General features: G+C 47.6%; 2 protein-coding genes across 2 annotated transcripts in view; one reads left to right on the forward strand and one right to left on the reverse strand.

Annotated features, from left to right (window-relative positions):
- Window positions 1–652: 652 nt before the first annotated feature.
- On the reverse strand, window positions 653–11,362 carry VPS26B (VPS26 retromer complex component B). The gene is made up of 6 exons (XM_071576249.1): window positions 10,864–11,362; window positions 7,016–7,172; window positions 6,054–6,218; window positions 5,119–5,294; window positions 4,343–4,485; window positions 653–3,647 (listed from the first exon to the last, which is right to left on the reverse strand). Exons 1-6 carry the CDS (start codon window positions 11,084–11,086, stop codon window positions 3,501–3,503), a joined length of 1,011 nt encoding a protein of 336 aa, XP_071432350.1. The 5' UTR covers window positions 11,087–11,362; the 3' UTR covers window positions 653–3,500.
- A 73-nt stretch (window positions 11,363–11,435) lies between these two features.
- NCAPD3 (non-SMC condensin II complex subunit D3) overlaps window positions 11,436–27,163 on the forward strand; it is a 29,400-nt gene continuing 13,672 nt past the window's right edge. Inside the window, exons 1-19 of the mRNA XM_071576358.1 lie at window positions 11,436–11,513; window positions 12,697–12,851; window positions 13,514–13,676; window positions 14,569–14,744; window positions 14,832–15,005; window positions 15,372–15,433; window positions 15,695–15,782; window positions 17,119–17,252; window positions 17,986–18,058; window positions 18,342–18,464; window positions 18,621–18,876; window positions 19,506–19,568; window positions 19,743–19,826; window positions 22,535–22,608; window positions 23,517–23,651; window positions 24,390–24,610; window positions 26,118–26,309; window positions 26,638–26,735; window positions 26,851–26,966. Of these exons, the coding sequence (XP_071432459.1) occupies window positions 11,453–11,513; window positions 12,697–12,851; window positions 13,514–13,676; window positions 14,569–14,744; window positions 14,832–15,005; window positions 15,372–15,433; window positions 15,695–15,782; window positions 17,119–17,252; window positions 17,986–18,058; window positions 18,342–18,464; window positions 18,621–18,876; window positions 19,506–19,568; window positions 19,743–19,826; window positions 22,535–22,608; window positions 23,517–23,651; window positions 24,390–24,610; window positions 26,118–26,309; window positions 26,638–26,735; window positions 26,851–26,966 (2,448 nt within the window). The 5' untranslated portion in view covers window positions 11,436–11,452. The remainder of the gene's footprint in view (window positions 11,514–12,696; window positions 12,852–13,513; window positions 13,677–14,568; window positions 14,745–14,831; window positions 15,006–15,371; window positions 15,434–15,694; window positions 15,783–17,118; window positions 17,253–17,985; window positions 18,059–18,341; window positions 18,465–18,620; window positions 18,877–19,505; window positions 19,569–19,742; window positions 19,827–22,534; window positions 22,609–23,516; window positions 23,652–24,389; window positions 24,611–26,117; window positions 26,310–26,637; window positions 26,736–26,850; window positions 26,967–27,163) is intronic.

A 27,163-nucleotide genomic window follows, 5' to 3' on the forward strand; every position in this document is an offset into this window, starting at 1 on the left:
GGTATCACTAAGTTCTGTCTAGAACAAGAAAATTTAGAATAATAGAATCATGGAGTGGACTGGGTTGGAAGGGACATTAAAGCTCATCCCATCACACCCCCTGCCTTGAGCAGGGACACCTTCCACTATCCCAGGTTGCTCCAAGCCCTGTCCAACCTGGCCTTGAACACTTCCAGGGATGAGGCAGCCACAGCTTCTCTGGACAACCTGTGCCAGGATCTCCCCATCCTCATAGGGAAGAATTCCTTCCATGTATCTATAAACCTACTCTTTTTCAGTTTGAAGCCATTCCCCATTGTTCTGCCACCACAGGCTCTTGTAAATATTCTCTCTAGGGAGGTGTATACAAAGCAGATCACAGTTAACTTCCTGCAGGTACAAATTTTCCCATGTTCTTTTAGTTCTGACATCAGGGAAATAGAGGAAAATAAAGTCAACTTGCTAATTTTTAAGCATGGGTTATCCACCAGCACATCTGCTAAGAAATGACTCAAGAAAGACCAAGGATTTCTAAGGATAGCAAAGGACCAACCCCTTGAGCATATCTGGAGAGCTGCACATTCTGGCACTACAGACAAATCTCTTAATACCCCAGAAAAAAAACCCAACCCAACTCAGCCCCAATATAAAGCATATCAGACAAACTCATGCACAGCATTTGACAGCCAGGGCTGGCTCTTTTTAATTGGAGAGACAAAAAACCCAAGTTTTAAAATACAGCCATTGAAAAGACAACGAATTAAGAAACATGTAAACACAGCAGAGGCTTAATTACAGGTTGCACTGCTTGGTTTAGTACTTGCCCACTCCCCTCTGCCTGGGAGAGAGGGAATGGCCCAAGTACAGCACAGAACCACCAGCTCAGGGGGTGCTCGAGCAGCACCTGCCCCTTAACATGCAAATGAAACACTCCTCTATAGTACCTTGTCCTGGAGTGACCTTATGCTCCAACTTCTCTCTAAGGATGCTCAGAACATCTGCTCCACCCCAGACAGAGGGCCTAGTGGGTAACAGGTTGAATGGTCCATTAGATTCAGTAAAAATGGGGATAATTTCTAAATTCTGGGAGAGAGGGGCACAAAGTAGGAAAAAAAAAACAACAACCCAAACCAATATCTAGGCTCATGCACCTTTTCCAAGAGAACCCTCCAGAAATGATGAGCAGATGTTTAACAGCAATCTCCTTACAGTACATTGTCTTGTCAATGATCTCATACCCAGCACTGATGCTGTTCAGCCAGGAAACACAACACCCCTGGGATGTGGAGATACCTTCCTCCACAGGGTTTCTGTAACACCACATGGCCTGCAATTCAGAGGAATAAGCAGGGTGGGAGCTGAGGGAAGGCCAGGGGGGTAGTTAGGGTGCTGCTGTGCTCAGCTCAGCCATGGAAAGATAGTCTGCTATCCCCAAAGGCTCCCGGTGGAGCTTCACTTGTCCCTAAAGGATTGTGTATTGCTGCCCCCAGGGAGGGAGAGAGGGAGGAGTGTCCAAAGTGACATCCAGGTTCCTCTGCCATGAGACACATGCAGCAGGTGGCCACCCCTTGCCCTGGCATAACAAGGTAGTTGTCTAGAGTGAGCTTTTGCTCCAGTCTTAGGAAGACAGGGCTCCAGCCCATGGCACAGACTCCTCGTGTAAAGAAAAGCAAGCCACAGTCCTCACTGGTACAGAGCAGAAACATGGTGTGACACAAGCATTCAGCAGAGATGAGATCATTAGTGTCCTCTACAACAGAGCAAGACTGGCCAGCTCTACTAAAAACCACAACCTTACACATGGTGAGTAAAAGATAACTTACTTTGGCAAGCAGAAACACACATTTATCACTGAAATACAGTAGCTGTCATTACATAAAGAGCTCCCCTTCCCACCCTGGCCCCATTGTCTCCACCAACACCACTCCTCTACACAAAGCAAAAACTTCCATTTCCCAGCTGCAAGACAACTGTTCTACATTCAGCTGTAGGACTGAAGCAAAGGAACCTGATTCCAGAGTCAAAAGGAGGCTGGACAAAACCCTGGCCAGCCACAAACTCAGGGGAAACCCAGGCAAATCCCACTTGATGGAGCTCATATCCTGGCACTTAGTGCAGGCTTGTCTCTCCCTCTGGTAGGAGGTCCAACCGGTTACCTGCTTGCTTAAGGGTAGCTAAGCACGATGGATGTTCTCCAGATTTGGTCAATCAAGCCTACAAAGCCACCTCTGATTTTTAATAGAGGAGCCACTTCCTTCTGGGAATGTTCTCATGAGCCTACTTAGCTGAAGACTAAAAGCAGCTTATTTTAGAAAAGAAAAACCCGCATTCAGGTTCTCAGTTCACAACACGCCCTCAGACCTCGCTGGTGACTACAGGAATGTGCCTCTGGAATCAGAGAGCTCTGCCATCCTTCCAGTTCCTGCCTGGCTTCACCAAGCAGCACACACAGGCCATGAGCTTCTCCAAACAATTGCATCCACCTTCGGTCCTCACGAATCCTCGTCCCAGAGACAACACACACATGTTCTGTACGGCTGTCTGTCAACACATAAAGCCTCCTCTGTCACAAGGACAGCATAAACCCACACTTAAGACAGCTCCAATTTCTGTCTCGCATTCCAAAAGTATTCTCTAGACCTCTCCAGGCTGGTCTGCCCCTGCTCTGCAGCAGCAACTGGGACCTGTATGAGTGCAGCAACCAGAGACTGGATCTTGGGGGCACTCAGGCAGCTGCCAGGACAAGACTAGGAAGGCACTGCTCTTGGCCAGAAGCCCTTTGCCCCCACTTCTTGCCCACCCAGCAGCATTGGGACCTTCACCGCTCTGCCCACCCTGTGCCATCTCCTCCTGCATCCACACACCTCACTCCCTCCTAACCAGCCACAGCTCCTGATGTGACACGGAGCAGGGACACAGCACAGCTGCTGCCCATGGAAGTCCCAGGGCTGAGTCACCTACAGCATCCAACTGTTTGTAGCGAAGAATCCGACACCAGCATGAAGAGAAAGAAGGGGAGGTATCAAGGGGACAACACTACACAATTCCAAGCAAGCCACGCCACAGTCTCTGAGTCCCTCCTCTCCCATCCAGCTGATCACCAAGTCATTCTCCCCTCGTGAAGATTTCAGAAAGGCAAGAAAATATCCATCCCACACAACCCCAAAGCAACCTCCACACCACTGGGAAGAAGCAGCAGATTTGGCCTTCACTTGCTCTCTCCTTCCCCACTGCCACAATGAAAGAGGAGATCAGGCAATCGGGGCAAAGAGGAGATCAGGCAGCTCCGCAGCCTCCGGACACTCCATGCAGCTGATCCCAGAGGAATGCAGTTGATTGGGAAGCACTGAGGCACCTCCAGCGCTCCAGCTTGCCTTGCCCTCCCGTCCCCTTCCCACCCTGCGAGTCCTTTGAAGAAAGGAATTAAGTCAAAAAACGGATATTTATTGTCATGAAGTCTCTGAAGTGTTGTCCTGCTCGGTGCTGCCGTGCCCGGGGGCTGCCCAGCACCTCCCTGTGCCTCACTGCCGCCCGTTGTTCTCGGCGGGCTGGCTGGGGGTCTTGGCCTCGCCGTGCGAGGACGTCCCCTCGAACCGCTGCGACGCGATGGCTGCCTGGTGGGACATGCTCTTCCGCACGATGTCTCCTTTCCTCCACAGCACCACCTCCTGCAGGGACACAGCCAAGGCTTGTCAGGGCTCGTGGGACCTTCCCCCAGCCCCACCTAGCCCCGGAGGCTGAACTGAGCTGAACTCAGCCCGTGCTGGCGTGTTCCACCCACCGCCGTGGACATGAGGCCACTTGTAGAGCCCTCACACTGTAGCCTGCTTGAAAATTTGGGCAGAACACACCTCCCTGGGGTCTGAACACACAGAGGACATCCAGGGCAGCTCTGTCCTAGTGTCACTGAATTGATAAGGTGAAGCCCAGAAACTCCACCACAAGGCAACAGAGCAGAAAAGAAGTCCCAGGTAGGCATGTTCCACACATCTCCTCACCACCACACACATCTGATCTGTGTGGACAGCCCTTGTAGACCATCTTTGCACATTCATCTCACCTGCATGGACATCCCTCCTAAACCACCTTTTCACACTCATCTCATCTGCATGGACAGCCCTTCCAGACCATCTTTGCACACTCTAATTTGTTCCACATGCCTCCCCATCACCACACACATCTGACCTGCATGGATATCCCTTCCAGACCATCTTTGCACACTCTCATTTGTCTAGTTCTTACAGATACTCAGTCAAGAACATGATTCTCCCACCATGGGAATCCCAAATTCCCAACAGGTCCTTGTAACAGTACTCAATCAACAGTCTAGAGGTCCAAGGAGAACAACAGCTTTGCTTCTCACCTGCTGTTTGAAGTAGCGTCTCTCTTCCTCATCAATCAGCACCAGATTGAGATAATAACGCACAGAGAACTTCTTATTGATGTCCCTCATCGTTGGAGTCAGCTCATAGCCAGCCAGGAAGAGTCTGATGGGGATGGACTCCCCTGCAAAGTGCACAGAGCCATCAGCATAGACAGGATGTGGATACAAACCCAGAGAGCACCAGCAGAACAGAAACTCACGAGGCCACAACTTTGTCACCGTTTCCACAAGTGGACTAACATGAGCTAGAAGACCTCAACTCCCTTCAAAACTCAGCATGCATGGTCCACAGCCAGATCCTGCCCTTGCTGACAGCTAGTCCATCTCCACTTTAACAGCACAGGAACCTGCATTGAGACAGCACTGCAGGAAAAAATGAGTGAGGTGACATTTTCTCTAGCAGGTGACTCTGCCGGGCAATAGAACTGGAAAACAGGTGGCAGAGGAGATTGGCACAGATCAAGAACATCACCTTTCTGCTCTGAGTTGCAGCAATGCCAGCTGGTGGCCCATGCCAAGAGTGAATTTATATCTGATTCTACCACTGCTTCATCAAAAGAACTGCAGCTCGTTGTGCCTCAATTCCTCCTCATAACACCAGAGAAGGAAGGGGATATTATCAATGATGTGTGAACTGCCCTGAGCCCACCAGCAGGACAAGACGCTACAACTGAGCAAACAGAAGATACTGCAAGATATTCCCAGGCCAAAAGCCTTCAGAAGAGGAGTTCTGAGGGGCTCCTGTGCCTTCTCACCTCTCACAGGTGCCCCATCCATGATCTCGTACTTCGCTATTGTGTCATTCTCGTGGTACACGTTGGGCCCAGTGCCCGTCGTTTCCCTCTTGATGATATCAATCTCCATGTGCTTGATCTTGATTCGCACCAGCAGGAAGTAGATCTTCCCCACAATCACATCTTTTAAGTGATACCTGCCATGGGAGGGAAGAAAGCACCAGGATCAAACCCTGTGCAGGGGTCCAGGGCTGGAGAGCCCCAGCTGTACATTGGAGATGGTACATCAATCACTTCCACCAGCAAACAGCCCCTCATTTTTCATCTTCTATTCCTCCAACAATCCATAAGAAGATTTAGCATCTTCAGATAAATGAAAAATGGATTTTCAGGCTGAATATCTGCAAAAAACCCCTGTGACAGCAAAGGCTCTGAAGTGAATTTTTAGGTCAATTAAAACTAACCCAAATCACAGAATAATTTAGGTTGGAAAAGACCTCTGAGATCATCGAGTCTACATTTTGACCAATCACCACCTTGTCAACTAAGGATACATTGCAGGGAGATTTGCCAGCATCAGCTGGGGCAGATGCATCAAGAGTAGTTGAAAAGTGCTGTTTCCAAATTTTGGGCCTGAGTTAAGGTCCCACTTCAGCTGTATTGCCTGGTAAGGAGCAAACACACTTTGGAGACACCTGGAAGTACTGATATGGCCAAGGATACAGGGAGTGGGAAGTTACTGCAAGAACTTCAAGCTGTGCTCTAAGCTCAGTAAGGCAGAGCTGCTGCTTCCCATTCCTTGGTCCAGAGGGCACAGCTGTGGGGCAAGAGAGGAGCCCATGGATCTGAGCTGTCTCCCAGCCTCACTGGAGCACATGGACACAGAATTCCTTTGAAGGTTCCAAACCTGCAGCAGATGTGTCCCCACACCCATCAGCTGCTCTTGAGACACTTACTTGGACTTGTTGTACTCGAACTCGATGTGCAGGCAATCCTCAATGCCCACCTCCATCTTGATGGAGGAGTTGAGCTCTGGGTAGGTGCTCAGGGTGTGCACAACGATGTCCATCTCCTTCACCACATCGTTCAGCCTGCGGCTCACAGTGGCCCGCAGGAAATACCTTTGAGGAGAGATCCCTTAGATTAGGGATGAGCAGGGAAGGACAAGGGGCTGAATGGGTTGTACTGGACTATCCAAGCAGTCTTACTGGTCCCCTGGCTTCTGGAGCAGCCAACAACCCACATTGGGAAAGACAGAAGGGAACTTTCAAATAGAAAAGCAGACTCTTCTAAGACTCCTCTCAGCTTTCATGCACTTGTGAGCCTGAGTTACCTAAGCCCAGTTTTAAGGATCTGAATAAAAGCCTGCACATGTTAAAAGTGCTGCCCTTTTTCAAGAGATTAGATCACTCCAGTCTCCACAGAAACACCTCTCTGTGCAGATCTCAGAATTTTCCAAACCCCACTTTGAAGCCAGTGACTGGATTTTAAGTCAATTGAGTGCCTTGATGGGAAATACAGTTTGCCACACAAACAAGTTACAAGCTCAGCATCTGTTTGCATACAGAGCACAATTAAAGTTGACAAGGCTGATTGCAGCAAAAATGTCCTTGTTGGAGACTAAACCAAACAATTTATTTTGATTTTTTGAATTATCAAATAAATTAGCAAGTATTTGATTGATTCAGAAGGGGCTGATTTCTCTTGTCACTCAAATGAGGCAAAACAAGTTCCATAAAACCTGATTCATGCTTATAAAATAAAGTCCTCAAAGGAAGCATTTTACAACTCAGCCACCCCAAATTCATTTGGAGTTCCATTGCAAGGATGTCTGGGAAGGGATGCTGCACTCCTGTACCATCCCAGTGAATACCAGCCCCTGCACACTGCACAGACCCAGCCAGGCAAGCAGACTCACCGGAGCTTCACGTTCTGCCCCGTGTAGGACTCGTAAGGTTTTTCCACATGTGTGAACTCGAAGTCAAATGTCTGTGATTGAGTGAATTCACCAGGGCGAGCCAGGTCCTTCACCAGAGACACGAACTCATGGTGGTTTCCTCGGTCATAGTAGAGTTCTAGGAATACAGAAGTCCAGGTTAAGCAGTGATGCTTAATCCCATGTGACACAGGTGGTTCCACAGCCACGAGCAACTCTCCTCTCCAGATCCCTACTCCTCCATCACCAATCACAGAACCTACCAAGGCTGTGGGTGCAAGGTACTGCACTTGTTCCCTGCTCTCCATCAGAGACAAGAGCAGGCCAAAACTTTCCTTGCTGAAACAGGAAGGAAAAGGTCCACACAGCCTCACCTACTACCACGAATTAGGAACTTGCCTTCTGGTGACACAGGGCACCTGTTATCAGTATTAAATATGGTCGGACTGACTGAGAAGAGGAGCTGAAGCTCACACAAACCTTTCCAAGAATTTTCTACACTGTATTCCAGTCCAAAGGCATTGCTACTGTGAGGAAAAACCACCTCTGCACCGCTGGAACAGCAGACAGTGACAGAGCAAAACAGAAGGACTAGGAGGCTTCCAACAGTTCCTGCTCATCCTTTTTCAACAAAGAGTTTGAGTGGTCTTGATTCGCATCAGGGACTAAACAGCGACTGCTGCTGCACGACTACCAAGTGTGTGGGGAGGCAGCTGAGTCAACTGCTCCACCAGCCCTGGATAATACATTAATGGCCCTGGGAGCAGGGTGAGGGAAGAGCATTCACCTTTGGAAGCACTGCTCAGACCAGCTCAAGTAACCAGCACGGTCACATTGCCTCAGCTTTTCCCACAACCTTCTTGCGTCACCAGGAAACTGCAGGTTTCCTCATTTAATGAAAGCAATCCTCCACACTTCCACCAAGTCTTCTCCCTGAAGTCAAAGCACCAAAACCTTAAAACTCTGCAATTTGCATTAACACAGCTTGGTATTACACATCACCATCAACGAAACTTGCCCTTCCCAGCCCTGCGTGTGAGCTGGTGCCTGCAGGACACCCACACAGTCCTTCTGCAAGGTGAAGCCTTTCTGGTTAGATGAGGAAACAAAAACCTCAGTCATCAGACAATCATATACACACAAGTTCAGTGTCAGCACTAAACTGTGCAGAGGAGGCTGCTGAGGGGTGTTAGTGGTGTTCAGGAACGGCAGCTCTTCCCTCCTTGAGATTCACGATGAGATTTCAGCTTTTAAGTGATGTCTGTTTCTTACAGCCCTTTGCTCACCTTATCTCTCTAATGGACATGTTGGCACTGGAAGTCCCCTCATTTACGCACAACAGCAAATGTCATCAAGCCCTTTAGGCTGGGCAGGCAGGTGACATAAATAACCAGCCCTCTCTGCACTGAATACGTGTGTCCACTGAGAGGAAAGTGCTCGCTGATGTGACAGGGAGAAGCCACGTGCCACAGAAAAAGAGGAATCAGCCTCTATCATCTTGCCATATGATGCAGAAAGCAAAAAACAAACTTGGAGCAAGGGGAAGCAAAGTCAGTGTACTGAGCTCTCTGCTACCTCAGAAGGTCATAGTTTGGCATTTTGCAGCCTTAAGCAGAGGAAGGATTGATGTGACCCACACTCAGCAGACATTAGCCTGTCAAACAGGCATAAATTATAATTTCAGGTTTTCAGAGCTATAATGTTTCCAGATTGAGAAAATAACCTGACAACATTTCAGTGTCATGGTCAGGCCACAGCAACCACAGGTGAAACGAGATCTTAGACAGGTTCTGTGCTCACCAGGGTGCAGGACCCAGAGCTCATTCTGGCCTCTGGTACCTGCTCTGGAATAGCATCTTCCCTGTGACACATCCCTTCAAATCCCGGTCTCCCTACCTGTTGAATTGTCTCACCTAGACACTGAGCTCATGGCAGGGAGAAGTCAGAACACAAGGCAAGAGATGGAGGTGAGATGGAAAGCACTAAGAAGTGCCATCAGTGGCACAAAAATCAGTGATTTATTAAAGTGGCCTGATGAGCAATAACAAAGGACTAATGTGCAGCCACAGCATAGGTATGGCTCAAAAGTTTTCCAAAACAGGGAATGAGGAGCAGGTGAGGCAGCAGAGAGGAGACAGTGGAGCAGGAACAAAGTTTGTGGTTAATTTCCACTGGCAATCATATCAATTAGGAAATCATAACCTGGGTTCTCGTGAACAGCCTCACCTACACTCCATCACTTACAGGACCCCGTTCTTTCCAAAAAGCAGAGCCAGGCACAAGCAAAGCCAGCAAAACTCTCAAACAGCAATATTGGGGTTGGGTGGGAAACCTCCAGCTCACGCTCCTTCACCACCCAATTTGCAATGCAAAGGCTGCAGGCCCATGGCTCTCAGGCAGTGATTTTGGGGGTTAAAGCCAAGCACAGAGAGCCACAGACGTGAGGCCTTGCATGCAGTCACACCACCAGGAACATCCTGAACTTATTTTGGCTTGTGGGACTCAGGCATGTCCACCAAGCATGGACAGCTCTGCTGCCATCGAGGGTGGGTGTGGCAGCTGCCTTTCCTCCACGAAAGCAGGAACTATTTAATCTCAATTGGTTACACGCACAGATAACCACAAGTTCTGAGCAACTTGAAGTCACCCAACTAACCGTGCAGGGGCGCTTGGGCACCCACTGAGAGTAAAGAGGGAATCAGCCAAGCTGAGCCCATAGTCCTTGGGAGAGGTGATGCCTCCAGGGAAAAGGTGGTGTGGGGTCAGGGCTGGGAAGGTGATTTGGGACACATGGACAAAACCCACCCACCACTGCCCTTGGCAGAGCCACTGCATCCCTAACAGAGCCATTAGGCACAGGAGAGATGCAGACAGACAGCTCATGGAGCAGAGGGCACAGCCAGGTTGGGGAACATGGCCTGGCAGCTGGAGCTGGCAGGAGGTCCAGGCTCAGCCCTGCAGCTGCAGGACAGAACCAAGTTTCACCCATTTCAGAGCTGAAATGGGTGACGGAGCAGAACTGAGAAATTAGGACAGGAGAACAATGACCTGGAAAAGGACTGGAATGCCCTTCCTTCCGCTGGGGCTTCAGCCTGGAGAACAGGCCAGGCTGCCCAGCACGGAGGGTGGAATAATGTCAGGCAGCTGTGGGAATGCTGCAGGCAGCAAAGCATCCCCTGGGAATGAGAGTAACCTACTTGGCACCAGCGAGGATCCCAGTACCACAGGGTGCAGTGATGCTCCCCAGACCCCTGGCACCAGCAAGGACCCCTCAATCCCTGGCACCACCAACTATTGTGGTACTGTGGGGTGTAGTGATGCTCCCTGGACCCTTAGTACCAGGGGGATCCCAGAGCAGTGATGCTCTCCTGATTCCTGGCAGCAGTGATGCTCCCTGGACTCTTGGAACCAGTGGATCCCAGTCCTATGGGGTGCAGTGATGCTCCCTGGATTCCTGGCACCAGTGATGCTCCCTGGACCCTTGGCACCAGCAAGCATTGTGGTGCTGAGGGATGCAGAGATGCTCCCCAGACTCCTGGCACCAGTGGGATCCCAGTACCATGGGGTGCAGTGATGCTCCCCAGACCCTTGGCACCATCAAGTATTGTGGTACTGTGGGATGCAGTGATGCTCCCCAGACCCTTGGCACCAGCAAGGATTCCTGGACCCTTGGCACTAGGGGGATGGATCCCAGTACCATGGGGTGCAGCGATGCTCCCCGAGCCCCTGTCACTGGCAAAGACCCCGGTACCGTGGGACACAGCAATGCTCCCCAGACCCACGAGAGGCACCGTGACGGGCCAACCGGGCCCGCAGGCCTCCCCACTCACCGATCTGCCCGATGAACTCCACCTTGATGCCCTGATGCTCCAGCCGCTTGTTGGGGTTCTTGAGGGTGAGCACCACCCGCCCGGACACGGTCTCCCCGTCGTAGAAGAGGAAGTATTTCTCCTTCTTGCCTTCCTCCGTCTTGTGCTCCACCCGCCGCCGGCTCTCGGCGTCGCTCAGCACCAGCTCCAGCTCCGCGCTCTGCCCGAACCCGAAGAAGCTCATGGCCCCGGGATGCGGCGCCGGGGCCGGGCGCGCCCGGACCGCGCGGCCCCGCAGTTGGATCGCGGCCGGCGCGGGGCTCGGCGGGGGATGACACCGGGGCGAGACGGGGCGGAGGGAGGTGCGGGGGGCCGCAGTGCGGCAGCGATGCCGGGGCGGCGGGAGGGACCACCGGGGCTGCGGGAGTGACCACTGCGGCACCGCCGCCCCAAACCCCGCGCTCCGACACGCCCGGCCCGGCCCGGCGCGGCCCCGCAGCGCCCGGTCCCGCCCCGCTCCCGCCCCGGTCCCGCCCCTCTCCTTCCGGGGCAGCTCCGCCCGCCACCATTGGCCGGGCCCGCCATTGGCGCGTTCGTAAATCCCGGCGGGATGGCGGCGGAGCGGCTGCGGGCCGCGCTGCGGGCCTGGCGGCTGCGGGACCTGGACACGGGTGGGGTATCTGTCTGTGTGCCTGTCTGGCTCTCTGTCCTGGTCTCTGACAGGGTCCCTCGGTCCCCGTCCCGTGCTCTGTGCCGGTCTCCCTGTCTCTGTCTTTCAGTGTCGGTCTCTGCCTCCATCTCTCTCTCGGTCTCCCGGTCCTGGACTCTCTCCCGGTCTCGGTCTCCCGGTCCCGGTTCTGGACTCTCCTCTCGGTCTCCCGGTCCTGGACTCTCCTGTCGCTCTCCTGGTCCTGGACTCTCTCCCGGTCTCGGTCTCCCGGTCCCGTACTCTCCTCTCGGTCTCCCGGTCCCGTACTCTCCTGTCGCTCTCCTGGTCCCGGTCCTGGACTCTCTTCCGGTTTCGGTCTCCCGGTCCTGGACTCTCCTCCGGGTCTCGGTGTCTCTCCCTGTCCCGGTTCCGGTCTAGGTCTCTGTCCCAGTTTAGATCCTGATCTCTTGCTCTTTCTATCTCTCCGTCTCTGACTCCCAGTTTCGGTCCCAGTCTGGGTCTAACAGGGTCTGTCAGTTTCCCGGCCTTGTGCTCTGTTCCTATTTCTCTGTCCCTGGCCTGGCCTCGGTCTCTGTCCCGGTCCCCGTGTTGGTCTCTGTCCCCATCTCTCTCCCGGTCCCGATCCTAGACTCTCCTGGGCTCGTTCTCTCTCTCTCTCTCCCGGTCCCGGTCTAGGTTTCTGTTTCAGTCCAGGTCTCTCTGTTTCCATCTCTGTGACTCCTGGTTTCGGTCCCGGTCTGGGTCTCACAGGGTCTCTCAGTTTCCCGGTCCCGTACTCTGTTCCTGGCTCCCCTTCCCAGTGTCAGTCCCTGTCCCCATCTCTCTGTTGGTCCCGGTCCTGGATTCTTTCCTGGTCTGTCTCCCTGTCTCGGTCCTGGTCTCTCTGTCCTGGCTCCAGTCTAGGTCTCTGTCCCAATCCCAGTTCTGTTCCCAGTCTCTCTGACTCCCGGTGTGTATTTCCATCTCTCAGTCCCGGTCTCTCTCTCTTAGTCCCGGTTCCCATCACTGTCCCGTCTCTTGGTCCCGCTTCTGAGCTGGGGGTCTCCCCCTGGGCACAGGATGTGCTCCCATCCCAAACTGCCCGCTGGAGTCTGTGTATTCCCTGTTTATTTCAGAGCCTTGTTTTGGCTGAAACGTTTTTGGAGAAAGGTTGCACCTAGTGCTTATTAATTTTTTTCCCTCAGTGTGGGTGTCCACGGTGTGGGATCTGGATTTCATGGACACAGAGCCTCTGGAATCCTGGATAGTAGAGGAGATCACAGCTGAGGGGCTGGACACCTTTACCAGCCTGTACTGTGCTCTGTCACCATTTGGTGCTGGGGACCCTGAGAACAGAGAGGTGAGACCACCCAATGCTCCCTCTTATTTTCTATTTGTCACTTTCATCCTGCCTCGAAATTCACAAAATATTCAAAGGCTGCCCCAAATACTTTGCCTCCATACTTGATGGAAGGCTTCAGAAGGAAGCTACTCTTGAGTTTTAATAATATATTGATAATTTAACATATTATTAAATATATGTGGTGTTAGATATTATAATTATTACAACATAGAATTGTAGAATCAGTTGGGTTGGAAGAGACCTCTGAGATCATCAAGTCCAACCCTTAATCCAACCCCACTGTGATCACCAGATCATGGTACTTAGTACCTCATTCAGTCTCACCTAAAAACCTCCAGGGTCGGAGAATCCACCACCTCCCTGGGCAGGCCATTCCAATGCCTGATCACTCTCTCTGCAAAGAACTTCTTCCTGATATCCAACCCAAACATCCCCTGGCAGAGCTTAAGCCCCTGCCCTCTTATCCTACTGTTGGTTGAGAGAAGAGACCAATCCCCACCTGGCTACAACATCCTTTCAGGTAGTTGTAGAGATATTTTAAAATATATAACTTAAAAAGGTTGGTTGCAGTGGTAGTTGTTAAAATCTGAATAATGGCTAATTTTGGACAGCTATGTTGTTATGGGGTTTCTCACTATTCCTTACCTGCTTTGACTCAGAATATCTGGACCGTGTTTGCCGAGAACAGCCTGTCCCCCCAGGCTCTGGTGGCTGTGCTGCATCACTTTGTGCACACTGGGCAGCACAAGAAAGCAGGTGCACAGCAGAGGGTGTATGGTCTGCACGCAGCTGGGCTGTACTTCCTGCTCCTGGAGATCCCAGGTGAGCCACAGGGTGTGCCTTTTTACTGCTGAATAAAGCATCCCTTGGGCAAGATCAGGCTTCCCTCATTTATAACAATTCCAGGTGGAGCTGGTGGTGGTGCTGGCACTGTTTGCTTGATGTCACTGAAATCCTTGGGGGCCCAGCTGAGCTGTGGTGTGAGTGTTGAGTATTATGGTCTGATGGCAGCTTGGCCTCTTGTCACAAAGGGGTTTGGTGACCTCAGTCCAGGTCTATCCTGTGACAAGGTTGACAGAGGAGTCTGCACAGTGCTCAGAGCTGGGACCACACAGATCCCTCTGGCTGGGCAATAATACACAGTGAAGGCAGGAGCCTATTCCTGTTCCTGCTCTGTAAATGGAGATGATTTCACTGTGCAGCACGTTTGGATGAGTTTGTTTGTGAAAACAAAAATATTAGTTTAAAATTATCAGCAGGTGGGGTTTTGCAGCAGGTTAGTTCACAGCAGAATCCTTTTGTATTCAAGGCTGAGACATGCTCTGAAGTTTTGCTGGTCTTCATAGTGCAGCTAGAAGGGGTCAGTCAGCTGGTGATCCTACTGGATAGTGTCAGCACTGGTGACACATCATCCTGGTGCAGTTGAGCTTTGTTCAAGCAGTTATTTATTCTTCTCTTGAACTTTTTTAGGCTCTAGGACAATATCTATGGAGGGATCATAGAGTCACAGACTGCTTTGGGTTGGAAGGGACCTTAAAGCTTATCCAGTCCCACCCTGCTGCCATGGGCAGGGACACCTTCCACTAGCCCAGGTTGTTCCATGCCGTGTTTAGCCTGGCCTGGGACACCTCCAGGGATGGGCCACGATACCCACATGATTTGGTTCTCTCTGTGTTTTGTCTGGAAGAGGACTGATGTTGTCTTTTCTGTGCAGGCAGCATCGCTAACTGGATGTTCCATCAAGTGATGTTTGATAAGTGTCTTTACACCCTGACAAAATGTTGGCCTCAAGAACTGAGGAAAAGAAAAAAGGTGCATGCTCAAAGCTCTCAGACCAAGGCAAAAAGAAATACAAAGAAGGAAAAACGAGCCAGGAATGACAACTCCAATGTAAGATGTTTGTTTGATCTCTTCAGATATAAATCACTATTAATTAGCAAATTGTTGACCAGATGTTTCTCTTTTCTACTTACATAGGTGGAAGAAATATTGGAAGAGGAGGAGGAAGAGGATGATGAAAATGTTTACTTATCAACAGGAGATCTTCTTCAAGTTCGCGATGCAATCTTTCTTCTTTTGAAAAACTTCTTGAGGCTTCTGCCCAAGTTCTCCCTAAAGGAAAAGCCTCAGTGTGTGCAGAACTGCCTGCAGGTAATAAAGATTCAACTCAAGGAACCTTGTGCCCCCTAACACAAACTTTGGGGGCTGCAAAGCACTCCACATGGAGGGCTGGCAGCCCTGCCTTTCTCTGACTGGTTTCTGATGAGAGTGTCAGTGGAAATGTGGCATGGGATGTGTGCTCAGGGTCTGTCTCCTTTGCTGGCTGGTGCCAGGTGTTTTGTCCGTAGAATCATAGAATGGTGTGGGTTGGAAGGGACCTTAAAGCTTATCCAGTTCCACCCCCTTGCCTTGGGCAGGGACAGCTTCCACTGGACCAGGTTGCTCCAAGCCCTGGCCAGCTTGGCCTTGAACACCTCCAGGGATGAATGAGCTCAGCTTGGCTTTGTTCCTTCGCAGGTCCTTGTTGAAATGACAAGCTTTGAGCCAGTGGTGCACGAGTTCCAGTTTTCATCAGCAATGTGAGCAAATAACTCTTAATGTTTATATGATGCTCTGAACAAGTAAAGCCCTCAGTGCTTGTGTTATTGTTCTATTTTTATGGCAATGAAAGCAATGAATTCTTTTTCTGAAGATAATTATAATGTGTTCCACCTACTAAGAGCAAACAGCATCTTGTGAATATAGAATATTTTCGAGTCAATGAGCTATTTTAATTGTAATAGTTGTAGTAACTGTTTCTCTGATGAGAGGTGAAGACATTTATGTGCCTTTTTTCTTAGGGATGTTAATAAAGCCAAGTACATTCCTGAGCTGGCCTATTATGGACTGCACTCACTGTGTTCTCCTTTCCATGGTGCAGAAGATAAGGTAAAAGTCAACAACATCTTTAATAGCCTTACAGCAGTATTGAGAAGGAGTAGTTGTTTCTTTCCTTCTCTGCATATTATTTTTGCTTGCATGGTTTCTTTACTTTTCACATTGGTTTTCCTTTTTGTGCATGTGCAGGTCTTTGCTGGGTCACAGGAAAGTTGGGGGGGGGTTTTCCACCCCAGTCCTTATTCCCTTTGGTTTGTTTGCTGGTCCATTTGTGTGCAGTGAATTCTGTGCTCTGGTGACTCCTGTGGCAAATGAATCGAAAACAGGGGATAGCTGCAGTGGCGTTAGAGCTCTGTGTCTTAAAAAAGAGAATTCCAGGTTCCTACATTCGCCTGGAATGTTGGCATTCCCTGCTAGATGGAGCTCCAGCACTGCCTGGCAGCGTGTGTGGGGTTGGGCTGTGCAGCTCTGGAGCATGATGGGCTGTGTTATGTGCAGGGATGGTGAGCAGGGCTGATTTTTGTTCAGGGCATAGTCTGTGCTCGTGGAACAGCCAGTTCTACCACAAATGTGTCTGCAGCTTTACATTTTTATTTGGTTAAATTCCAAGCAGTCTGGGTCATGTCCCACTTCTCTGAGTGCTGCTCCTGTGGATAGGACTTTGGAAGTGTGGGTTTGACCCTGCTGTGTCTGTGTGAACCCACCTGGGCCAGTTCTGAGCCAGCAAGGCTGGGTATTGGCAGCTGTCTGGTCAGGAAAGCCTTGAGCTTAGAACACACTAACGTGGTGTATTGCTGAGTGCCTGCCCAGCTTTAACAACAGCCTTAGGCCTCTATGCTTGTCCCTCTTTGGTTTCTCACTGTAGCAGGAGCTTTTCAGAACTGTTGGCATTTGTGGAACAGGAAGATGTAGTTTCTCCCCTTCCCAGACCTGCCTCCCCTTCCCTGCCTCTCCTGTTTGCTCAGAGTGTCAGGATGGTGAGGAAAGCTGTGTTCCCAGAAGTGTGGCAGGAAGGGAGCTCCAAAAGTTCAAGTGCACATGGTGGTAAAATCATGCTTTTCGTTTAAGATTCTTCTGTGCAAAACCTAGTGAATTTCACCAAATTCCACATGATTCTGGGGAATTAAGTCCACAGCTTTGGAGGGGATCTGTTGATGCTTTCAAGAAGCTCTTCTTAGGCTTTACTGAACTTATATGAGAACATCACAGCCAGGAAAGATGTTGTGTGTACTAATGAACAGGTTCTCTTGGAATTACACTGGTAGAAACCATACTTTAACATGTGCTGCTGTTTTGATCTAAGTTTGTTTGGTTTAGAAGTATTTCATTAATTATTTCAGAAGGCTTATCCATGGAAACAAACCTCAAAATTACCTTTCCTTCCCAGACCCTTCGGTGTGTCTTCCAACGACTCCTCAATGTCATTCTAATGGTGGAAAGTGGTGGGGGATCCAGACGTGAAGTCCTTCCCATCACCTCAGCTGTGACCAGTGCCAGGAATCAGGCTATAAAATTCATCAGGTGATGTACAGAGCTCTGGCACTGCCCTCCCTGGCTATGGCTGCTCTTTTCTTCTCTTGCCTCTGCTTTGCTGTGGAGTTGATAGAGGGATGAGACAAACCGGCACCAGCTTTGAAGTTGTTTGTGCAAATGAGGTTTAATTAACATGTCTGTAATGGGAATTTACTGAACTTGTTGGCAGAGGGGGAAGAAGATGCTGTTTGACAAGAAAGTGGCAGTGAGTGGGGAGACCCATCTTCTGTGTTTTAATGTGTGTCAGTTTTTTAGGGCTTATGTTTTATTACAGAGCACTGTAAAGGAAATGAAAGTTTAACATGGAGTTCATTTCTCTTTAGTTCTTTGCTTTCTCCTGTTAATGATATGTTTTGCCTAAGATTATCATCCCCCCTGTTGGAGAATCCATGTGGTTGTAAAGTGTAGTTCGTACAGAGATCCCCAGATAACATACAAAAGTAGATGGAGAACAAAGTAGCTTTTTTCTGTTGTTCTACTCAAAGAAAGGTATTGGAAGAAATGTTTTCTGCCTCCAAGGCCAGGGTAATGTGGATTGTAAGCAGGACTGTAAATATGGTTCTTTGGTCATATCCTGCTGCACTAACCCCTGTAATTCCAGAATTCCCACTTTCCTGACTTTACAAATGTATTCCAAATGGAATGTCCTTGTCTTGATTTTGTTTTTCTCCTTTGTTGTAAACCAGCCTTATTAAAATCTGCCTTTTTTTCTCCTGTGCAGTTCTCTAGTAGATGAACTGAAAGGAGCTGTATTTCCTGTTCTTCGGATATTGCTGCAACATATCTGTATCAAGGTATGCCAGGCTTTACTGCTTCTGGAGCTCAAGAACTCGTGTGGATGCACTGGAATATCTGTAATAGTCAGAAATCTGTTTCCACAATGTTTTGTAAGGAATGAAAAGATGTGATAGTGAAGTAGTGGCCAAGGGAGCTGTGATTGTTCTCCCAGCCAGTGCTGAATGTGACCATATCACCTCATTAAATAAAAAAATACTTAGCTTAAGTTCTGAAATGCCTTTCTGGCTTCCAGAGCAGAGCATTGAAATGTCACACCATGCACCTGCCCTTGTCTTTCAGGTCCCAGACAAGGCTGATTATCGCACCTATGCTGCCCAGGCCCTGGTGACTCTGCTGAATAAACTGCCTTGTGTGGAGTTCGCTGAATTCATCTCTTGGCTTTATAAATACTCACTTAACAAAGTAAGTGCATCTCCTTGATGCTTTGAAGATGAAGGGCTCCATATCAGCACTGAATAGCAGTGTTACTGCTGGCACCCAAAGGCAGGTGAGCTGAGTAGGCAGTGCCTGTGCCTTTGCTTACATTAACAGAGCACTCCTGTCCCTTTTTTCCAACAGATTTCCTCCTACAGAGTGTTTGCTCTTGATGTAGCCTTAGTTTTGCTGGATGTGCCAGAGAGGAACCCAGATAGCTCCTTGTCCCTGGATCAGCAGAAGTTCCTAAAGCACAAGTTTTTAGTGCAGGTCATGGTGTTTGGCCGGTGCTCAGACAAAGCCCCCATAGTCCGGAGCAAAGCTCTGAGCAGCTTTGCCCACTGCCTGGAAATAAAGGCTGCTGCTACCTTGGACAGCACACAGGACTTACTGCAGAGCTGTAAGTATTGGGGATGCATCACAGAGTGACAGAATCACAGAACATGCAGATTGGAAGGGACCCACAAGGATCAGCGAGTCCAACTGCTGACCCTGCAAAGGACCATCCCCAAGAGTCACATCAGATAGTGAAAATAATTCTTGAACTTTCTAGGGAATAATTGCTGTGAGGTAGGAGTTGTCAGGCACTTAAAAACTGGCACATAGTATTCTTATGTATTGTGCCATAATGAGAAGCAACAGATGAGTCTTTTTACTTGTGAAGCCTTATATGTGGAAGGGATTTATTCTTGTGTATCACTTCTGAAGAGATTCCTTCATGAGCTCTCTTTGAAGGATGTTTACAGACAACTGAAATTGCTCATTGGGAAGAAAAAAAAGGCAGTTCATTCTTGCCTGACAGCTGATTAAATCTTGAGTTGCCTTTTGCTTCTGCTAAGTTGTTCTGTTCGTGACTGGCATTCGCAGCTCCCTCAGGTGTGCTAAAGGCCAGATGGCACAGCTCAGAAGTATGCACAGAGCATCCTATGGTTAGATTACTTGCCTGAAAAAAATTTGGAATGACAGAATACCCAGAATTAAAACACTTGGTTTGATTTCCTTTTTTTTTCCCGTTTCTTTTTTTGGCAGCCTCTGTCCATACAGTGTTGGAAGCAAACACAAACACTGCGAGTGTGACAGTCACTGCTGAAGGTATAGTTGTTCTTTTCCAGTAAGTCTCAGGGCTTTTTTGCCATGCCATTTCCTAAAATTAGACCTAATATGTTAGAGCCTCATGCATGCTGTAGGTTTCAGTTTTAACACTGAACCATCTTGCTGGGTCAACATATGCCTTTATTAGTCTTAAACTTTTATCTTTCCTTTCAGCTGTGTCCAGCCATCCACTGAAGACCTTACCTACCTTCAGAACTATTGAGCTGACAGACAGCAGCAATACTTCTGGGCTTGATGGTATGTCAAAATTAAACCAGTCTCTTCAGATTAACCATCCAAAGCCTTAATTGAAATTAGGCTTTCTGAAATGTATGCCGTGTCCATTTCTCAAAGGAAGTGGAGAGAGGTTTCTGTAGAGCTGTTAAAAAACACTTATGGGTGATGAAGGGGGTAGAAGTGCCAGCCATAAAGAAATACTATTCCCACTCAAGTCTGAAAAACACATTTTAATCTTGAAATACTGATGTTCGTTTGTACTAATGTGGTGGCAACACTTGTTGAAAAGCAGGTAATTTATTCTTTCCAAAAAGGATGGTAAATGATGTGGGATATAATACTTGGAGCTCCATAAATTTCAGGGTAATTAAATCTCTTGCTCCAGTGCACAAAGAACTAATATATTTTGCTACATAAAGCACAGCACCTTTGAGTAGCAACGTTCTGTAGGGAAGGATTCATTTCTCTGCAGCATCAGGTATTGGCTGGAGTTGAAAGCAAAGTGTCACATTAAATGTCCTGATGCAGCTTGGCAAGCTGGTTCTAATTTGTTGATAGCATGAAATCAGCATGTAAGTTGGCTTTTGTGGCCACGATGTTCCTTCTTTAAATCTCTTCCTTTTTTTTCCTCTTGTGTGTAAAAGCTTTTCTTCCTAACCTTTAGGCCTCTGCCAGTATCTCTGCTCTCTGTTTATGCTGTTCACCTCCCTTGAACTGCTGACAATTCAATTCTCTGCTTGGTTCACATCCTGCAGTTGTGTCTTTGTTCCACGTCTCTCTCGCTGCTCTTCACATGGGATCTCCCTCCCTATCTCCAGGAGCCAGGCTCCAATCTTCTCCATTGAAAGCCTCCTTTTGAAAACATTCCACTGATAAATTTCCTTAATCTGCTCTCTCAGATAGAAAAGTCCTCCAGGCCACTCAAGGTATTGTGTATTCCCTGTTTAGTTGCAGACTCCTCGTGCCAGAGGATGCCTGGTTTTGTATCCAATACCCAGCTGAGCATACACTTGGCACTTGGCAAAACAAATTAAGAAAAGGCTTGAATGAAAAAAGACTGTCTGGAGCTCAAGAGGATTCTGGAATTCAGGGCTCTCCGAGTCAGTCAAGGTGCATTAGCAAAGCTGTCTGGCACACGCCTGTGCTTGGCTTATGCCTCTGCTAATTTTGCACTTCTCTGAAGACCAAACAGCTCATATTTTAAAAGAGAAATAAATCTTGGCTGAGGAGAGTCAGAACGTGCTAAATGCTCAAGGGCAAAGATAAGAAGGGCGGGGATAAACTGCAAGGTGAGGTGTGCACTGCAGAATTCCCTTTTTCCCTTGAGAGTTCTCAGCCCTTTAGAACTTGGGTTTTTGTTTGTTTCATTTGGGTTTTTTTTCTCCTCATTTCTAAGTCACTGTGAGTAAAATGAATGTCAAAGTGTGCTTATTTTAGCAGATTTGGTCACCTTCTGTGCTCTTTTTGTCCAGCTGCTCTCAAGACGAGGATGGAATTGCACCATTAAGACAGATCAAAGTCCTTTTGCTTCCTTTGATAAAAATGTATTTTTAAACTAGTTTTGATTAGTTCCCTGTGACTAATCCTATTTCTTAATGGCAATGAGATGGATGTCCACATGAATCTCTTTAACAGATCTCCAGATTTGGCATATGTTTGGGAAATCTAAATTTAATGCTGTGAGAAATCTAACAAATAGCAATAAATAGCAACCTTGAAAGCACTGGTGAAATGTTTTAAGTCATTATGACCAGTCAAATAGTCCAATGATTCAAAAGGTGAGAAGTAATTAATGGTGGCTCTGTGCATTCACTTGTGTGTCATTTAATAAACTATCACCTTGATGATGCATTTTTTCTGACAACATGCAGAAATAAATATGAACATGGTTTTGGAAAGTAAAATTTGAGCCCTGACTTGACATTCAGGAGAGAGAGATGTGTTCTGGTTTCCTTGTAGGCTCTTAAGTGGTTCTTTGCAGCTGCCATTCTGCAGCCTCAAGGAATTCATAAACAGAGTAATTTCCCCTCTGTGAAACACAGCAGTTCACATATGAATTCTTGGTATTGTGTGGAGCTCTGAGGCAAAACTCACAGAAGGTTGTGGGTGTTCTCAGCTCTGTATAAACCCATTTTGTCTCTGTGCTGGATCTGTTTGTCTGTGCTCTGCCCTCCACCTGCCCTTCCCACAGGTAGCAGAGTTACCTGTGCCACAGGCTTTTGTTAAAACTGTGCATGAATCATTTGAGGAGCTTTCAGCCTGTGATGGTAACCCAACATCTTTTATGTAGGCAAATAAAGAGGTCAGAAATTACAAATTCATAGGTTTTTTTGCTGTGTGCATGAAGTAATTCAGTTTATCCTTTTCTTTTGTGATATATTAAGATATATTTTCAAAAAAAAAGCACTTGGAAAATTTGGTTTGTTTTTCTTTCTGGTTTATACCTTGTTCTGGATTATTCTGGGGGGTTTTAATTGTGCTTTGTTCAATCTTTTTCTGTTGCCCTCTGGAAGTTTTGGGCAGCTGTCTGTGGCTGTCCCATCCCTGGAAGTGTCCAAGGCCAGGTTGGATGGGGCTTGGAGCAACCTGGTCTAATGGAAGGTGTCCCTGCCCATGGCAGGGGGTGGAACTGAGTGGTGTTTGTGGTTGTTCCCAACCCAAACCATTCTGGAATTCCATGTTTCTAAATGAAGATGTGGCTAATTTCTTTCTCTCCTGGTTTTGGGTAGGAAAAGAAGTCATGGCTGTGCTGAGAGTGAGAGCTGGAGATGAGAAAAGCAGTGTGAGAAAATCTGCTCTCCAGGTACAGTGAGCTTTGCATCCTTCCCTATTCTCAGTGATTACCCAAAATGTCACGTATATAAATAATCAAGCCACAGTTTTGTAGCAGCCTCTGTCACTTTACCCACTTGTAGCTTCCTGCTCCCTCTGCAGAGTTCCTCCAGGCCTTAAAGACCTTGTTTGCTGGTTCCTGATAAGTAAATAATGCAGGCATAATGATGGAAATTTTTCTGGTGCTCTTGCTGACAGTCTGTTATTTTGTCATTTGCAAAGAGAGGCTCTTGTCAAATGTCAATAGGCATTTCAATTAAGAGACTTCCTCATAAACTGAAGCATATTAGCTGCTTAGTTTGTTTTGACCTTGTTAGCAGAGGGATTAGGTTATATCCAGCCTCTTTTAGAGCTTTGTGTTGCTTTGCTTGTTGCTCATTTTTTTAATGAAGTCATAGCTTTTAAAGGGAGATGCTCCAATGGAAATTTCCCTATTTAAAAAAATAGGTGTCTGCTGCTGACTGCTTTCCTCTGTTAGTCCTCTTCATTCCAGCTCTTCCCCCTCAGTTCACACACTGATTCGAGCTTCCCATCAAGGCTTTACAATTCTTGTTTTTATGCTTTTTGATTAAAAATAAAAATAAATCCCGTCTTCCTTTTAAGCTGTAGCTCATACAAAGGGACACATTATTTTCAGGGGGAAATTGTGGCATTCACCTTACCCAAGTGCTATTACAGAACAGGAATGAGTGAAGTGATGTTTTCTGTTTCATTTTTACATCTGCCTGTGCCTGGTGCTCATGAATTGCTAATGTGCTGTTTCCCTCTGGGTGAGATGAATCTCTAGTTAAGGTTGGTAGGGGGTAGATTGTCTTTTTGATTTGCCACCCAGCACCCTTGGCCTGTGTTCCCAACCAAGCTCTGGTGTCTGACTCGCAGGTTTTTATGAACATCCTGAAGCACAAAGTGATCCCTTGCTCTGCAGAGGACTTGGCCACTCTCCAGGAGCGGTGCCGGGACCCGGCGGTGTCCGTTCGGAAACAGGCCCTGCAATCCCTCACAGAGCTCCTCCTGGTGAGGGAAAACTGGAACTCTGGGGCAGACCAACATGGGCAAACCGTGGGTTAAAAGGAGGAGGAACCAGAGCGACCAGTTACTCATTCAGTGAATCGCATTCCATGACTCTGTTCTAATTTTCTTCATTCCCTTTTGACTCGGAAGTCATGACTCATCCTGATACCTACTTGTGATTTATGGAGAATGCTTCCAACTGTTGGGAGCACTGATTTTTTTCTGGCTGTTGATTTATGTGTCATGAAGAAAATGTTTATGTTGCTGGCCTTCTCAAGTTTGAAAAAAAAAAAAGCAAAACCTGAATCACTTTCAGATGTAATGTGTAGATGATAGCACTGCTATATTTTTCTTTCTTTTCTATTTATTCACAGAGGGTCTGTAACTCAGGCTTGGAGCACAGGGTTTATATTAAGCAAAGCTCTTTTTTTTAAGTGTTAAATCATCTGCTGTAGAGCCTTATTGCAATACTGTTGATAATTCTTTATAGAGCTAAAAACAAAGTATTGCAGTACTTTAGCAGAAGCACCAGGTATTTATCATAGATATGATCAAGTATCTTGTGATGTCGAGGAGACACAAGTTCATCTGTCCCACCTGCTGTCACATTGCAGTGCTGGGGTTTATTAATATTCAATTTCAGAGTTAATAGCAGAGTCTGAAGGCCTTTGCTGGTCTAACCCACACATATAGGAACCTCTAATGATTTCAAAATGCTTCTAATACGTGTGTTTCTCTCAGTCTCAGGACAGCAATGTTCTAGTGCAGAAGGCATGGTTAAATGGAGTGGTGCCTGTTGTGATGGACGCAGAAAGCACCGTCCAAGAGACGGCCTTGCATTGCCTTGATCAGCTCATGTTAAAACAGATAAAGTCTTACAATAAATCCAGGAGGGATGATGGGAAGCAGGAGCTGGCATGGGGTCTGCTCACACTCTTGTCTTCAGAAAGCCAGGACCTGAAGTAAGTGCATTTTTCCTTCACTGATGGGCTCTGGCTTTTCTGAAATATCCCAATATATGGGATGCTTTTTTTGCCTTTATTGTGTTAACATTCAGGGATAAGATCCACATTTGTTTAACTTTTAATCCTGCTAGAATACACAACTTTTCCTTTACAGAAAGAAATTGCCTCTTGACTGGAGGACTAAGATAAGAATATGAGTTTGTGTTCTCATTCCCTGTGTGGCCACAGATTATTAGGTATCACAGTTGACATACTGTTAAAATGCACATGCTGTCTGTTGTGCAGGGACAAGAAACTCAATTTCTTGGGGATTTCTTTTAAGCTATTTAAATTCCCTGCTTGAAACAATCAGTGTAAGTTCACATTACTGCTAGGGATGGAAACTAGGGATGCTCTGTCAGTTCCTGGGGCAGAGTTGCTGTTGAGCATGGACAGGCTGGCAGGTGATGAGAAGAGTTCAGTTTTCCTTTGTGTCAAGTGTTTTCACTTGCTGCTCTTGTTACCTGTGCTCTCTCCCTGGACTCAAGTGTTGCAGCCTGTTCTGCATGCATTGATAGCACATGAATATTTAAGTCAAATGGAGGTGTTCCTCTGACAGAAGTGAGAGAGGATATATAAAGCAAGAACATCACCTTGTATTAATTCTTATGTACAATATGTTACTTGTCTTATGACAAATCGAATTATTCTGCCATTTGCAGAATGCTGTGGGAAGAAGCAGGAGAAATGGGATGACACACAGTATGACAAGGACACAACATTGATTAAAGACAGCTGTATGTTTATTAGTCAACAGGGCATAACAGCTCAGAAATAGAAAATGAGGTACTGGTGGTGCTGCTGTGCCAATCTGGGGGACTGTCAGTGCTCTAATTTGGGCTATTTTGTAACGGGATTTGTACATTCATGGCACCACCTTCTTCCTGACCTTAGAGTACCCTCAGCTTGATAAATCTCACAGCTCTTCCACTGTGAAGTAGATAATTAGGATTAAACAGAAAAATGACCAGGGTATGATGCCTTAACATGACTCTCCTGTCCCATTTTCCCTGGAAGTGTTCCAGACCAGGCTGATTGGGGCTTTGAGCAACCTGATCTAGGGGAAGATGTCCCTGTCCATGGTAGAGGGTTGGAATGAGATGATCTTTAAGGTCCCTTCTAACCCAGGCCATTCTGTGATTCTAGGTATTAAATAACTGCTGGAAAGTGTGTGTTACAGATTGCTGCAGTTATATTTTCTTGATGTGTTGTGGTACCGGTTGGACCTTCTTAGTGCCCCAGAGATGCAGAAATGCCAGGGCTGGAGTGGGTCAGGGTTATGAACTGGAAGACTGAAAATATGTAGCAAATGTGTAAATTTTGAGTGTGAATAGTGGCAATGCCAAGGGACAGCAGCTTTGTATTGTTGCCCAGCATTTCCTGGACAGGGATGCTGGATTTTCCTGGATTTTACCAAGTGTTTTGTTAATTCCTCCTTTAAATTCCTTTTCTTTCTTCCCTGTAGCCGTTACTTGAACAAAGCTTTCCATGTGTGGTCCAAGCAGAACAAGTTCACCTCCACTTTCATCCATGATGTCATGTCCCATGTGGAAACAGAGCATGCTGTGGCAGCTTGGATGCTGCTTGCCAAGGTGGCAGGTTCTTCACCCAAGCTGGATTATTCCAAGATTGTTGAGTCCTGGGACAGTGTCAGCAGGTTTGTGGGGGAACTTTATTCTGCAGGGAAGAGGTGGGAGTGAAGAAGAGGACCAAAGTAAGGGAGTACTTTGTGTTCTTCCACAGGCAGATTGCTGTTTAGCTGCTTAGATCACAGCTCTTTCTTCAGGCAGTGGGTTCTGCAGCTGGGAGGCAAGAAATGGCCTCAGATTTGTGCAGTAGCCAACTCTTCCCTTAAGCTTTTTGAGCTTTCATTGGCTTTGACAGCTCTGCCTTAATAATGCATGTCCCAGATGAAAGGATTTTTCAGCTGTGATTTGTTCCTCAGCTGTTGTTCATGTTGGCTTGGCTGCTCCACTGTTTTTCAGGCAGCAGAACATGAGCACTGGTACCATAGGACACATCCTGTGTGTCATCGGGCACGTGGCAAAGCACCTCCCAAAAAGCAGCTGTGAGAGGCTGACTGGTGAGTGGCCCTGAGGAGCTGCAGAGAGAAAGGCCTCATGCCTCTCCTCCCAGCAGTTATTTCTCCTCTGCAAGCACTTAGGAGATGCTCACTTTATGTGTGATCTCATTTCCAGATAATATCAAGTGCTGGCTGAAGGAGTCTCAGTGTCCCTTGGAGGTGATCAGCCCTGCTGTGGAGACCCTGCAGAAGCTCTGCCATGCATGTGCAGATGTGCCAGAGGAGGCACAGGTGGGACTTAAAATATGCCTTTTAAAATAGCTTGTTCCCCACCTAAGGGGGCTGTGTCTTGGAGACAGCTTCTCTTTCCAGTCTGTGGGTTGATTAGTTCTAAAAAAGAGGATCTGACTTCATCATCTCAAGCCTGTTCTGCTCAGCTCTGACTTGCTTTGCTGCAGTTGTGCTGGAGAACATCCTGTAGCTAGGGA

This window comes from Pithys albifrons, chromosome 23 (assembly GCF_047495875.1).
Source record: "Pithys albifrons albifrons isolate INPA30051 chromosome 23, PitAlb_v1, whole genome shotgun sequence".
In the NCBI taxonomy this organism is placed as follows: domain Eukaryota; kingdom Metazoa; phylum Chordata; class Aves; order Passeriformes; family Thamnophilidae; genus Pithys; species Pithys albifrons.

Excerpts from the sequence above, each read along its gene's own strand:
- VPS26B (XM_071576249.1), bottom strand. The coding sequence starts at position 11,086 with ATGAGCTTCTTCGGGTTCGGGCAGAGCGCGGAGCTGGAGCTGGTGCTG. Across the intron at positions 7,173-10,863 it reads GGAGTTCATCGGGCAGATCG|AACTCTACTATGACCGAGGA; the intron begins GTGAGTGGGGAG and ends CTGTATTCCTAG. Across the intron at positions 4,486-5,118 it reads GGATGGGGCACCTGTGAGAG|GGGAGTCCATCCCCATCAGA; the intron begins GTGAGAAGGCAC and ends TGCACTTTGCAG.